The 15128-nt window shown below is 40.5% G+C and overlaps 1 protein-coding gene across 7 annotated transcripts; it reads left to right on the plus strand.

Annotated features, from left to right (window-relative positions):
• The first annotated feature begins 632 nt into the window (after window positions 1-632).
• On the plus strand, window positions 633-12136 carry LOC116056120 (dual specificity protein kinase CLK4-like). 7 transcript variants are annotated; one of them, XM_031308256.2, is made up of 13 exons: window positions 637-998; window positions 5788-5899; window positions 6337-6431; window positions 6966-7125; window positions 8073-8139; window positions 8830-8943; window positions 9094-9260; window positions 10010-10104; window positions 10278-10407; window positions 10510-10592; window positions 10713-10792; window positions 11478-11568; window positions 11641-12136. In XM_031308256.2, the coding sequence occupies exons 2-13, from the start codon at window positions 5863-5865 to the stop codon at window positions 11791-11793; spliced, it is 1272 nt and encodes a 423-aa protein (XP_031164116.1). In that variant the 5' UTR covers window positions 637-998; window positions 5788-5862; the 3' UTR covers window positions 11794-12136. The 7 variants fall into 7 exon arrangements, 6 of the variants coding, with proteins under 6 accessions (XP_031164114.1, XP_031164115.1, XP_031164116.1 ...); XM_035991027.1 differs by lacking the exon at window positions 637-998 and adding an exon at window positions 5213-5374; XR_004106494.2 differs by lacking the exon at window positions 5788-5899 and having other exon boundaries at window positions 633-998; window positions 10278-10397; window positions 11641-11724.
• The last annotated feature ends 2992 nt before the right edge of the window (window positions 12137-15128 follow it).

Consider the following 15128-nt stretch of genomic DNA (forward strand, 5'->3'; position numbering starts at 1 on the left):
ACCAGGTCGGTGGATTATCTTGAGTAACCGGGTCATGATTTCTGGAAAGAGACATTGCTGTTGAGTTTTTCAAATGTATTTGTCGGCGCTTTGAGCACCACAAGCTGAGTGCCATCTAGTTCCATTATATTCGAGAGGAGGCAGACATCTCTACAGCTCCAACACTGGGCAACTCACACCAAAACAATCTAGATTCATAAATATAGCACTACAGGTATGAGGAAAAATATGTATTTTTGATTTTGGGTTGAACTGTCCCTAAATGAAGTTGTTATAGAATAAATGTAGGGTTTAGCCTAAACGTTTCATAACCAAATAAAGAAAAGTTATACCACATTGAATCTCAAGAGTGAAAACAACATTGCTCCAACCGATTTTAATGACACTGAAACAAAACAACATACAACAGTGTAGGACCAACAGTTATGTACCTGGCTCTGATATGAACTGTGATGACCCTGTGTTCACATTATGTTTTTTTGGAGTGTACAGGTGTTAACTTTTCTTCATTGACACTGTTTTTGTAATAACCTTGCACCCACGTGATGTACGTTTAACTTCCATTAAAAACTATGTTCCTCCATCATACAATCTCCTGCATCATTTTGCATCAACAGTGCCAAATCAGACACAGTACACTATGTTTTCTCCTGCGGGATGAAAGAAGAACCCCTGTTGGGTCAGGCCAGGGGTCGAGGCTAGAGCAGCTCCCCGTGTCCCTTTTCACTGCAGCTGGCTGAGGATTTTACAACCTAGAAGTGCGCAGGAATGTTCACGTCTTGGTTTTCTGTGGGACATAATGTTTTATTGCACGGACGCCATTTCTCTCTCTCCTTGTTTGGCAGCTATGCAGTGTGGCAACAAGTGTTTGCAGATTGGTAGGGAGAAGATAAAGAAGAGGAGGGAAAGTTTCTTAAACAGACCAACAGGAGACCAAACAGCAGCAAGCCGGAGAGGAGGAGAAGCAGAGGACGTCACAGCTTCAATTGGGAAGTCAGGTAAGCAAAAAAAACACTTTCACTAAACACAGCGATGCAAGTCCAGAGCAGGAACCTGACATTGCATCAACAGGGAGTTGGCAGTAATTGATTTTCGTGCCAATATTCAAAACTTTCAGTTATAAACAAGTATATTATAGCTGCTTTTGCTCGGATTGTAATAAGACCAAATCAGTTTCTGTGTTTCGGTATCATTGGCATGCTCCATTAATTAGTGCAGCTCTTATGTGTGGTTAGGCATAGTGTTCATTGTTCGAGCTATGTGGGCTGTTGTTAGATTTCATCTAAGTGTATTTTAAGCCGTATCAGATTAACTGTTATTTAAAACTGATAGGGCTGAATAATCCCCTTCAATTAAAGGTATCAGTCACCTATCTCAACCATCTGGATTGAATTTGATCACATACCATTTAAAGTAGCGCCAAAGCTTTAAGAATCAGAAGGGCACGAGGAGAGTGATTTCACACTGTCAGTTGTCCTACACTTGGGTCCAGAGCAAGAAAAACTGTCCTTAGTAGAATTGTAGGCTTTAGTTATTTGTTAAAACCAGAGTTCATGTTTTCATGGTGGGAAACAATAGAAAAAAGACAGTAACACAGACAACAACAATTATGAAAGAAAAAGAGTGTGGCTGAGAGTTCTAGCAGCACACTTTACATACTGCAGATCAAGAAAACCATGTCTTAAAACATATTGATGCATAGACATGGAATGAAAAGGTAAAATAAAATGGAGCTAAAGGGAAAAGTTACAACTCTGTGAAACATCAGGAGAGAAGTCAATAATGAATCAACCAGTAAGAGACACACCTAAATCGGAGAGCTACAATGTGATGTTCTGTATTGTGGAACCTTTTGGATAAAAGCAATCCAATCAGTTTAAAATTTGGCAGCTATGTTGCAGAACTGTGTTATGATTGCAGCATAGAAAGAAATTGTAGAAATGATATGATTCAAACGTCATCAACACACTTGCTCGCTGTGAATTCTCCAGACAGTGACCTGCTCTATTCACACATGGGCTCACTTGGACATTACACAGACTTTGTACTCGGGAGCTTGCAGGGTAAAGTCTGTTTAATGCCCGGTTCAACTGATTCAAAAATGTGCATTCTCACATACAGCTCCTCCAGGTAAGTCTGGATAAATTCAGGGTTCCAGTGTCTGAAAGGGGGCTTAAAGCAGCCATATTATGCTCATTTTCAGGTTCATAATTGTATTTTAAGGTTGTACCAGAATAAGTTTACATGGTTTAATTTTCAAAAAACACCATATTTGTGTTGTACTGCAGTGCTCTCTCTCACTGCTGCAGATCCTCTTTTCACCTGGTCTCTGTTTTAGCTACAGAGTGAGACCTCTTTTCTTCTTCTTCTTCTTCTGTACTATCTTTGATTGCACTGCACATGCCCAGTAGCTCAGATGTAGATCATGTCAGCTAGCTAGCTCCATAGACAGTAAAAAAAAGGCTGTTTCTACAACTTCGGTCAGTTACAAGGCAGGATTAGCTGGGAGACTTCTAAATGAGGGCGCACATGTAAGTAGTTCTTTTGTAGATTATGGTGAACTTGTGTGTGTTGTAGTAGTGCTTTGCTATTGAGAACGAGGTAGCATGCTAGCGTTAGCATGCTAGCGTTAGCCATAGCGTTAGCATGCTAACACTACGAGCTAATGGTTGCGGTTAGCCTGCTCGTTTCGGCTTGTGACGTCACAAGCCGTGCCGATTTTGAACAGCTCACCCAGAGACTGAAGGCAGGACACATTCAGAAACCGTATCTCACTCTAAACAGCATGGATGGATTTTTTTGAAAGTTTGTATGTGTGTGGAAGCACCAGAGACACAAAATAACACCCCAAATCCCAGAAAAAGTGATTTCTTCATAATATGGGCACTTTAAGAGTCTCTAAAGGGGTGCTAGAGGCTCTGTAAGTGGAGCTTACCTAGAAACCTAGAAGGTTTAAAACTTGTTTCCACGTTAGTTTAGTGTGCTAACATTTACTAATTAGCACTAAGTACAGCTGAGCCTGATAGGAATGTCATCAGTTTTGGTAATACATGAAAGTGTTGGACAATTTGAAACTATACAAATTATAATTCTGACCGGATGATGGAGCTAGTTAAAAAGTTAAGGGATCACCAAAGTTATTACAATTCAAATAAAGTGCGACCACAATTTATCCTTGGGGGAACATAAATGTGTAAACCACATTTCATGGCAATCCCATACAGGCAATACTTGCTGAGACATATCACTCAAAACCAAATGTAAATCCTATGGTGGTGCTAGAGAAAAAAGTCAGGGGATCCCTAGAAGTAATTTGGATAAATCATTTGGGAACCATAGATAACTGTACAAAACCAATGTATCTTGTTGAGATATTTGACTAGATAAGTGAAAAGTTTGACCTGCTGGTAATAATGATGATAAGGCTCTTTCCTCATTTCCACTCTATAAAACCGAAACATTATAGGCAAGCATTGATTCCTGAAGAATACCACACAAACGATTTGCAGAGAAGGCCTAGCTCCATGTGCCAGGTAGTCCAGAATTTAAAGCATTTCTGTGAACTAGTTCTAGACACATCATGTCTATTGGTGGCTTGTATTGGTCTCCCTTGTTTTGCAAGTTGTATGCACTTCTCCACTCCGGTCAGTGGTTGGTGAGTAGTGAGTGTTAGAGGATCTTAAGTGAGTGACAACGGTCTTGCATGTTGTCAGCAGGAGTGAGTCGTCCTCAGCGTGGATTTACAGTCGATCAGAGACAGCTGAGCCGTGACGCATGGTTTAACACTCACATCGTCGGCTATAAAAAGCAAAGCCCCTCTGAATTATAGGCCATTCAACCAAAAGATCAAAATATTTCAATAACAGCACAGTAAAAAAACAGGTTATATATTTTAAAAAGCATTACAAAAAATTACAAACTATTTATTTCATTTGAAAGGAAAATTCTTGCTAATTCCTTACTTTCACTTATTGGAAAATAAATAAATAGGAATTTGCAAATCTGGCATTTTCTGCAAGTTGTAGGTGGCATTGACATTTAACATCTGTTGCAATGGTAACAAAAAAAAATAATAATAAGATAAATATACTGCAGGAGTGGAAGAGGTGATGAAAAGATGAATAAGAAATAATGTGGAGGGAGAGAGAAACCCCCACTGTGAATGGCATGTATGCTATTTGTGGAAGAGGTGACAGGGAGGGGCAGAGAGAGAGGTTTTCATGGCATGACGATTTACTAGAAGCAAACTGTAAGCTTGTAGACATGTTGTCAAGATGTCAATCTCTAGTTGAAAACCTGATTTACCTGAATTAAAAGACAGAGTTCATAAGATATGTCTGACCATACGCTATATTTTTCTTCAGACTAAAACCAACACTGATTTGATTCTACTACAAGTATTGCCTGTGTATCCAAAGCTTGACATGGCTCATACATCTGTGCCAGTGTCCATTGTTTGTCTTAAAACTATGAAAAACACATATGTGAGCCATGACTGTTGCATTGAGTGACATGTTCCTTCATGGCCATGGTCACACTAGTTTATTTTGAGCACATAGTACATACAGTACGCTGCCCTGCTGCTCGAGCACTATATGCTGAAAATATATATAGTCCATTATGCAGTATTCACTCCTCTTTGAGTAATGTTTGCTAAAAACTACAGTGCCCAGCTGAATAAAAAAATTGCCTAGCCCTTTTAAAAATGAAACTACATATTTGAGAACTGTTCGTAAAATTGTGAGTCTTCAGAAGTTGCATATTTTAATAATAGCTAACTTTAAATCAAATCACATGAATGTCATGTCATCGTTGCTTCGTTCATGTATTTCTATGTCCTGTTGATATAATACTGTAAACATTATATTCTATTTAATTTTGCCATATCTGATGACTGCTTTAAAAACCTAGTTTCCCCACAGGGACTATTATAGTTTCATGTTATCTCCTCGCCCCTCTGGAACTTGACCTGCTGGCTGGGGGGTCGTAACTAAGCCTTTTCCTAAAGGCCAGGGAAAGATAGCGATAGACCCAGGGGATAGAGACACCAATAGGTTTGTAGGTTGGAGGATGTAGCACTATGTATAGCTTTGGAAACAGGGGTTGAAGGAGACAGAGAAATTGTTGTCCCTGTAGATCAAGGGCAGTAGAGGAGGGAGGGTTTGAATACCAGGCAGAGGACAGAGGAAGAGCAGTGTTTCTGCACCTTTCTCTGCAGCCAAATGAGACATTTAAATTGAATTGATTTTGTTTCAATTTAAACGTTTCCACCTTTACAAAGTGTGGCAGAACAGCAGAGAACAGAAAAATACCAGAGGAAGACAATGAAGAGTTTGTAACCTTTAGGATCCATTCAAGTGCCGCAACAGATCTCGTAAGTCATAATGCTCCCTCTAAATATTTGTAGAAGCACTTTGGTTGTAAGCGTATGGAACAGCATGATGTTAATCGAGTTTTGATATTCAAGGAATGCATTTATTTGTCTTCTTAACTAAGGTTGGGAATAGGCAAGGACAGTCGTTGAGTCTGTTGGTCCAATTTAATCCAGTATCTTGATCATTATTTGATGGATTTCTGTGCCATTTTGGTGCCCAGAGAATAAATCCCAATGCCACTGAGATATAGAAAAACATTACCGTTAGCATACTGAGGGGAACTTTGTCATTACAACCACGAATCTATACAATAGCAATGTTGTCTGTCCATGTTTTACGCATTCCTGCAACTTTGGTACTTACTTACTGTAAGCCTTGTCTGCCTGTGTGTTTCTTCTTCTTATATGTTCAGTATTCACCAGACCTCCAAAGGCTGGAGCAGAGGGAGCACATTGGGGTTACAGAGCACAGTGTGTAGAGCAGTACTATGGGCAAGAAAGACAACGTATACGGGTCTTGGAGCGGTAACCTTATTTTCTTTCTTATTTTTTTTTACTTATATTTATGTCTAGTGCAGCTCACACTGAGTCAGTAGGCTATGTAGGTGCGTCTTACTCAAGGACACTTCAACAAGTAGTATGTGTATGAGAAGAAAACAGTAAAACATTGTAAATAGTCCACTGTTTCTGTACATTAACTGCTCATACCTAACCCATATCTGCTCATTATTATTCATCTTAGGGTGACAGTTAAAAGGAGTTTTGGAAATCATGCCCGTTCAGTTATACTGCAAGAAAATAAGAAAATTGAACATAAGCTCTGCTGTTTACCTCTTCATTAGCAACAGCCTGTCTGATTTTAACAAACAATCTCATCAAATAAGTATACAGTAATATCTAATATCTATCAAATGTACTCACGCAGCAGTAAATCAACTCTCTGTCTTTCTTTCTGCTGGTAGATGGTGATGACCCCAAAACAGACGTTCATGCTGACAGAAAGACTGGAAGATTCAACCAGAGGACACCCGGCAGCTCCTTAGAAACTGGCAACTCGGTACGACTCTCTTCCTGCTGTTTATCCTCCTCTCATTTTGATCTTTTGTCACAGTTTGGATGGAAATATTTCCCAGATCATTGGTAAATAAGTGTTGTTTGGACTTCAGGTAGACACATCAGCTATAAAACTAGAGTAGCCAAAAATATGGGACTAAATCTTTTAATTTTTTTTTTATTTTGTTCAACTGTTTGCTAGATATTGTGAGAGCTTTCTATAGAGGGACAAATTCATTACCATAAAATCTGACTCCCTTATTTCTTATATGATTTCATCTTTGAATTCTTTTTTGGGGGTTCTTGACACTTGATTTGGTTTTATCTGAGGTCAGAAGTGAACTTTCCCTGCTTTCCTTGCTCTTCTTTGGTGTGATTTAAGTTCAAACTGTCACCCATTGGAAACTAACGTGTTTCAAATTGTCACCCTGGCTTTCTCTTGCACTGTCTTGTCCATATGTCTTGTCGACCTGTGTGTCACCATGCACACCCCATCACTTCGTCTTCCGTTTGTGGCATGTGTCAACACTAAACTCAGCCTGAAGACAACTCGCTCCAGCTTGAATGTGCTTTTCCTGGTGACATGGCTGTCACTGCTGATGATGATGGAGTGAAGAAGAGTCACATAGAAAAGAGCTGCGAGGACAACGAAGAGGGACACCTGGACTATCACATCGGTCTTGTGATGAAAGAAAGATGTACTCGACACCAGCCTTTGTCTTGTCCTTGTCATAGCTTTGATGTTTTTGAAAGATTTTCATATTTAAAGGAGCAGTGTGTAGGATTTAGTGGCATCTAGCCGCGGGGTTTGCAACCAACATAATAACAATAACAATAATAATAATAATAATAATCATAATAATAATAATAATAATTCATAAAATGTTATATAGCGCTTTATCATAGACACTCAATGCGCTTCAGGGGTGTGGGGGGGGGGGGGACTACTCTCTACCACCACCAATGTGTAGCACCCACCTGGGTGATGCATGGCAGCCTTACGACGCCAGACGCTCACCACACATCAGCTTGGTAGAGAGGGAGGGGAACATGATTTTAGTGGTGGGGGAAATGGAGCACCCAGAGAAAACAGACACGGGGAGAACATGCAAACTCCACACAGAAAGGCCCACTACCTTCTTGCTGTGAGGCCACAGTGCTAACCATTGGGCCACTGTGCTGCCTTACGTAATACCACTTACATCACCCCTCCCTTTCTAAGCGTGTAGTAGAACCTACAGTGGCTTCAGGTAAAAACGTGAAAGCCCTCTCTAGAGCCAGTGTTTGGTTTGGCTGTTCTGGGCCACTGTAGAAATATGGCAGTGTAACATGGCGGGCTCTGTGGAAGGGTGGTGTGTAAATGATAACCCTAGACCTCAGCCATCTAACCATAGCCATTCGAGGTCAGTGCCTTTCAGGTGATTATACACTTGTGACATTTTTTATTCCATTGTGGCCAATAGATCTCCTTAAATCCTACAATCCACTTCTCCTTCAAGATAGGAATAATATATTTTTGGCCTCCTTTTGTGAATAGAAATAGAAATATTCTCAAATTGTTTTGCATTTACATTTGCCTTTTAAGACATTGCTGCTGACACTGTTAAACCAATTAAATGTCTGTCTGTCTGTCTGTCTTTCCCAGATGAGGTGGTATCCACACTGGGAGTAGGAGCCTTTGGAAAGGTTGTGGAGTGTATTGATAGAGACAAGTAAGCCTGCATGCTGATTGAACCTTGACCTTCTAACTAAAGGATATACTGCTTGTGATAAGTTTCTCAGATTCAAATCTGTATCGTAGGACTTTTTTTTTGGTCTCCATCCACCATGATGCAACATATCCTCATGTCGTATGATATCTTACGAAACAATGTGCCCACTTTTTCGTATCCTACGAATGTCCAGCAGCACAAGCGATCAGTACACTTGTGCGAGCCTCTGCAGTGCAGAACCTGTTTAGGCAACAAAACTACTTGGCTAGGTTTAGGAAAAGATCATGGTTTAGGTTCAGATAAGTATGTTTGTTGCTTAACTCACATACTGTACATGCAGTGGTTAAGTATGCTAAGTTAAGTTTTTTTGACTGATCCATCCATCCATACCTCCTCCCTATGCGGACTTGTTATACTACGTTGCCTGACTTCCTTAGAGGCAGCCCTACATGTCCTGGCTGCATGATTACGTGGGTTATATATTAATTAAATAGGAAAGTATAAGTATGAACAGTGAATAAGAACAGCCTGCATGACAATATCCTGATGTATTAGCCAACAGCCTGAAACCAGAAACAGTTTAATCATCATGTAAACTGCAGAAGAATTCATTTTTGTGGTATAAGTGCAGTTACTTTTCAGTACTTGCAGTATTTTTTTCTGCATGTCTGTGTACACATGTTTCAACAGAAAGGACCATGTGGCTGTGAAGATTGTGAGGAACATTGAGTCTTTCCGTGAAGTAGCGAGGTCTGAGATCGCAGTGCTGGAGGAGATCAACATCCTGGATGATGACAACAGATTGTAAGTGTAGCTGCAGCAGTCCCGTAAATCCTGGGGGGTGAATTTCTCCTTTAAAACCATTCAATTTTATCTATCATGTCCTTGTATTAGCTATGGGCTAACACAAAAGCTATGCCTTATGTTTATGGATCATTGACTCTTTCCTGCCAGTGCCTGTGTGAGGATGCTGAACTGGTTTGAGCATAACGGTCACATCTGCATCGTGTTTGAGCTGCTCGGCCTCAGCACCTTTGAATTTCTCCGACAGAACAAGTTCCTGCCGTTCAATGTGGAGCAGATCAGACAAATGGCATTCCAGATCTTCAGAGCCGTCTGCTGTGAGTCAAGTTTGTGTGTTAGCTTCTTTCTACCAGCCATGTGTGACCTTTGACCCGTGATCTTGTCATTATTGATAACTTTTGATGGTGGAGAACTAAGGAAAAAATATATCTGAGAGATGATAGCGACGGAGCAACAGCCAGGAGTACAGCGGATAATCCTAATAGGTGTCTTAATAGGCAAAACTTATCTGGAATCTGGAGTGGATGCTGCAGATAAAAAAAGAAACTCTGGGTTGAAAGGAAGGCTTACAATCAAAAAAAGAAACGATCAACGGTGAGGACAAACACGGATCACAATTGGTGTAGCTTTTCCTTGTTGGGAGAGCAATGACAGAAGAGCAGGGACCAAGGGCAGATATTATGATCTTATCTGACGACTCCATCACTCTGCCTTTTCTTTCCCTCTGCCCTTATTTGCACGCAAGGACTTGAAGAGATCGCTCCTGGGGGCGGTGGAGATGCAGCGAGCTCACCTAAGCATGTGTTGACAGTATTTGTGTAATTACTCTCACTGCCAGAGGGGGGGAACAAAAGTTCCATACTGCATGTTTACTGTAATATATTGGTAAAAACATAAATATCTTAAACACTTCATATTTTCCACATTATGAGGTTTGACTGGTGCTCTTTTAATTATGTAATCTCATTGCACCTTCTTCTTCTGCAATGGTTTATTGGCACCTGACTGGAGAATTAGTGTCACCAACTGTTTAGCTCAATGCTCAATGTTTTTGTGTGTCTCACAGTCCTGCATCGTAACAAACTGACCCACACAGACCTGAAGCCAGAGAACATCCTGTTTGTCTGCGCTGACTATGACCTGGAGTACAACGATGTGATGGTAAAAGTTCGTAAAAAAACAAATAATACATGTAATGCTCTCATTTCAAGGTTTGTCAAGTAGTGAAGGATGTTTACATGTGTGTGTGTGTGTGTGTGTGTGTGTGTGTGTGTGTGTGTGTGTGTATGTGTGTGTGTGTGTGTGTGTGTGTGTGTGTGTGTGTGTGTTTACAGGAGTGTGAGGAGAGGAAACTGAGGAGTTTCGATGTGAAAGTGGTGGATTTTGGCACCGCAAAATTTGACCACGAAGACCATGAATCCGAGGTATCAACACGCCATTACCGAGCTCCAGAGGTCATACTGGGTATACACACACACAGACACACACACACACACACACACACACACACACAAACTAAATTTGCATGTCAAATGATCTATGTTTAAACTCTGTGTTTGTGCACAGATCTGGGCTGGAACCAGTCTTGTGACGTTTGGAGTTTGGGCTGCGTCCTAATGGAGTTTTACCTGGGACGTACACTCTTCCAGGTACACACACACGCAACACACACACACACACACACACACACACACACACACACACACACACACACACACACACACACAGAAATAATTCTATTTTTTTCCCCTGCCTGTCTGTTGTTTCAGACCCATGACAGTAAAGAACATCTGGCCATGATGGAGAAAATCCTGGGACCGATTCCCCCCCACCTGCTGAAACAGACCAGGTATACAGGACACATATATAAGGGCGAGCAGACTAGCCCAACTATCCATTTCTCTAGAAAGATCCTTCCTGGCTCCCAAAGTTCTCCCAGGCCAGTTAGGAAGTGATCTGGGTCAGCCCTACAGTTGTGGAGGCATCTAGGAGGCATCCTTATTTGGTACCTTAACTGATCACTTCTGCCCTAACATTAACTGTACCCTGGAATTGCACTTCCTCCCTACCTCTAACACTGAGATGAGAAGCCTAAATGCAACCCATAAGACAAGTTTCTATTCAAATATAGCACAATTGCCTGTGTTTCTATCCACTTATGTCGTGCAAAATTTGTACTTATCAGTCCAAAAACATGTAACGTTTTTGTCTGCCGAAAAGTTTAAAATATGCTACAATCACATAAAAAATCTTTACATAGTGTTTGTTTAGACTAATTTAGAGGATTGTGTGCCTGCAGGGAAACAACAAAACATAGCAGCCGTGAGCATTGTTTCCATCAGTTTCCATGGTGATGGGTGTTTCCTTCTTATGACTGAAAGCACCACAGGTTATCTGTTTATGCCTTTTTCTTAATATGCTCTCCACGGCTGCAAATGTGACTTGAAATTGAGTGCTGGCGGTGAGGATGTAAGTCTATCTTACTTGCAACTAACTACCGAATGACCCATGTGTATGTGCTGTATTGTGTGAAGAAAGCAGCATTACGTGCACAACGGGCGTCTGAACTGGGACGAGCCGAGCTCCTCTGACGAATACATCTGGAAACACTGTATACCTCTCAAGGTACATAGATCAGCCAATCAGCTGTAGCCATGAGGTAGCAGCAGAAACTCAGAGTAACTGTCTGTTTCTCAGCAGTCCCTGCGCAAGAAGAGCGAAGAGGAGAGTCAGCTGTTTGACCTGATCGGCTGCATGTTGGAGTACGACGTCTATAGACGGATCACCCTGGAGGAGGCACTATGGCACCCGTTCTTCAGCCCACTGAGGATGCAGAAGCCGCGCAGCTAGCACACACATAAACACACACACACACACACACACACACACACACACACACACACACACACACATACATATTCAACATATGCCTCAGGCTGTTAAGCAATGCAGTTACTAGACTGGGTTTGTAGTTCTGAGTTGATGAGTTGAAAATTTTCAGTTTCATTTACAGTCATAACAGTTCTACAGAGCATTCCTGTCTACTTGAAATCAATTTGAAAACATGCCGTCATGATCCGTTTGCATGTCACTGTAAAGAAACTCAAGTGTAATGCGGAGTATTTTATTGTGTTTTCCTTTATTGATTCTTAGTCATTTTTGTCAGCAGTTTGTTAATAAATATTTTACATTTTGGTGTATCTTAATTCTGCTATATACAATTAATTTCTACTACGTTTTTACTTGTGCTCATACATCATCAGAGGTGGGCAGAATATCCAAACCCTTACTTAAATTAAAGTATGAGTATGAAGTATGTTGATTTCTTGTGTACTAACAGCAAAAAAAACAGGATGCTAAAAGATTAGTATATGCTGTATACAGTTAGTATGGATGGGCTACTAGGCACAGGGCTATGGGTCTAAAGTGTCAGGGCGACCCTGGCCTTCACCTGCAGAATGTTACTCGAAGAGACACACACCGACCATGAAGAGATTTAAAATGACCACAAAGAGATGCAAAGCACCTGCAAAGAGACACAAAAAACTCCAAAAAGGGGTAAAACACAAAACGACAGCAAAGAGACACAAAACAAACACAAAGACTCACAAAATGACCACAAAAAGAAAAAAACAAAAACAAAAACAGACACAGAAAGAAAACAAAGTAACCACAAAACGACAAAAATGACACTTTACGACTACAGACACAAAATGACTACAAAGTCTTGTGTGGGAGTGTTCATGCATTATTCCAAGGTGGGAAGACTGTGATATGTTCAAACTACAGGCTCTTTTTAGATGTATGCACAAAGAATGCAGCATGACCCTTTATGTATAACAATATGATGATGAAAAAACAATTGGCAAATTAGCTCTATTTCCAGCTCAGGGTTTATGTAGAAGATGCAGTCTGTCAGTCTAAAGTAAATGTAACCTAGAACTCCCTGACATCATCTGGCGAAACTGCACTGTTGATACAGGCTGCTGACATGTAAAGTGGACAATATTTATCAAGATTTAAGGAGCCGAGGAAGTTTCCATGACTGGATAGTTATCCAGCTATGAAATATTACGTGTGCAATAGCGACCGCTTGGATAAACTGAAGGCTTGCCTGCTGTCTGGGAACCATCAGTTTAAAGCTACTAAATCACATGACTGTTATAAAGCAGTATAAAACAAAGCAGGTCCGGGGGCCAAGGCACACAATTTCTGCATAATGCCATGGCGAGTCTGGCTCATTACCTTTGCTGCATGTTATCTTTGATTTGTTATGAGTCAATCTATACTTGACACAAAAGAGGGACCAAAATCCAAACGCCAAAAGATGGAACTCAAAAAGTGTTTATTTTCTGGTGGTAAATGTGGACATTAAACAACTTCATGAATTAAGGTGGCCCACATGCATGGGCGGATTATGAGACAATGGGCCCCTGGGCCCCACATGCAAAGCCCCCCCCTCCCCTCCCCTATTTTTGTTGTTGTTTTGCGTGTTATCTTTTTTAATATCTATCTTTGTGGTTTGTTACACATCTTTCTGTGGTTTTGTGTCTCTTTGTGGTCTTTTGTGTCTCTTTATGGTCACTTTGTCTCTTTGCATTTGCTTTGTGTCTATTTGTGGTTGTTTTATGTATCTTTGTAGTCATTTTGCATATCTTTGTGGACGGTATGTGTCTCTTTGTGGTTTGTAGGCATCCATGCCTACATGAATGCAACTTTAGTTTTGGTATCGTTGAGCTTATGTCCAAAATTATTGCGACTCCTCATTTGGTAATTTGGCACTGGCACTTTAATGTAATAATATTGATACTAGATACATTTGACTTTTTATTTGCATATTTGCAATATTATGTCTCTTTTTATAATTGATTCATCTTGTGTTAAATGTTTTGTAATTTTGACACTTGTTCAATGTTTCTCTTTTATCAAAGAGTGCACCCAAACAAGTTCATAGCAACTGTCAATTCTGCAATTTAATCTACAATCTAGATCTAGATCTATCTTGAATTCCTGCTGTGGTGTATTTTAGGAAGGCAGTGACCAGCCAAAAACCCAAGTGCAGTAGCCCAATCAGAGACTAGAACCTGTCCAAAGCATCATAAAAGTATTCCAATTTTTAATTTTCACTTAGGAAAGGGCTAGAACTTCACACTCCATGGAGAACAGAACACTAATGGCACTGTCACTGCAGAAAAACGAATTCAACTTAAATTTCTCCTTCTTGGTAGTTGGTAGTAATTCTTAAGCAAAAATCTATTTTATATTCAACTTAAGTTTTTTTTTACTTTGAACTCATTTTTCAGCCCACTTTCTTGTGGGTTTTTCCCTCTGAAGCACATGTCCTCTGCAAGTCTCTGCGGGATATCAGACTTGCAGTAAGTGTGCATAAAGGGCTCAAAAAGTCAGTAAGCACCCCCCATGCACTGATTTCACAGTGGGACAGGCCTGAACCCTTGTGGACTTATCAGAAAACGCATGTCAAAGTCTGTGAAACTGGACCGTTGAACTATTTACTGCCCCTTACTGCCACTGATCTCTGACCCCTCTGGTTTCACTGGGAACTATGAAACAAATCTTTAAATTATACTGTAGTGCTGTCACTATTACATGCCTCCTACTTACTGTCACTAAACTATAGCCATAGCCAGTAGCATGGCTAAAAATAAGTCATAATAAACCAGAATTTTCCTTGAATGCTGCATATTTGTTGTGTGTTAGTGTGTTACTAGCAATATATTCTACATATGCATGAGTACAAACACATGGTGATAGATGGTCTGAAAACAAAAGTAAAAGAAAGGGAGAGAAGGTTTTGATTTTAAACTTTATTAGCTGTCAGATCGGGATCAGGCCTTGAGGAATTGGGTCACAACGGGCTGAGGCCCATGTAGTATTGTGTGCATTTGAGATGGAGCAAGACAGGACTTTTCCGTGTGAATTATAATAAGTGTTGCAAATTTAATTTGGAACGTAATACTTTATATTTTTACTTTTGAAAATCACATTGATTGAATAGCCATGTTTTGTTGCCACTGTTTCTCTGGTTTCCCAGTTTCTTTCGCTCTATGGTGTTTTAAGTCCCCAACATCGACTTCAAGGCAGCGCTGCAACCGTTGACTTCAAAGCACCTAACCCTAACCATTGCCTAATCCTAGTGCTTTCCAGGCAGCGCTGCCTGGAAGATG

Source organism: Sander lucioperca, chromosome 13 (assembly GCF_008315115.2).
Source record: "Sander lucioperca isolate FBNREF2018 chromosome 13, SLUC_FBN_1.2, whole genome shotgun sequence".
NCBI classification, from domain to species: Eukaryota; Metazoa; Chordata; class Actinopteri; order Perciformes; family Percidae; genus Sander; species Sander lucioperca.

Bases quoted from the DNA above. Each gene is read 5' to 3' on its own strand.
- LOC116056120 (XM_031308254.2), top strand. From the start codon at position 800: ATGTTTTATTGCACGGACGCCATTTCTCTCTCTCCTTGTTTGGCAGCT. The intron at 999-6,336 runs GTAAGCAAAAAA...TTCTGCTGGTAG, and splicing joins AGCTTCAATTGGGAAGTCAG to ATGGTGATGACCCCAAAACA. The intron at 10,105-10,277 runs GTAAAAGTTCGT...GTGTGTTTACAG, and splicing joins TGGAGTACAACGATGTGATG to GAGTGTGAGGAGAGGAAACT.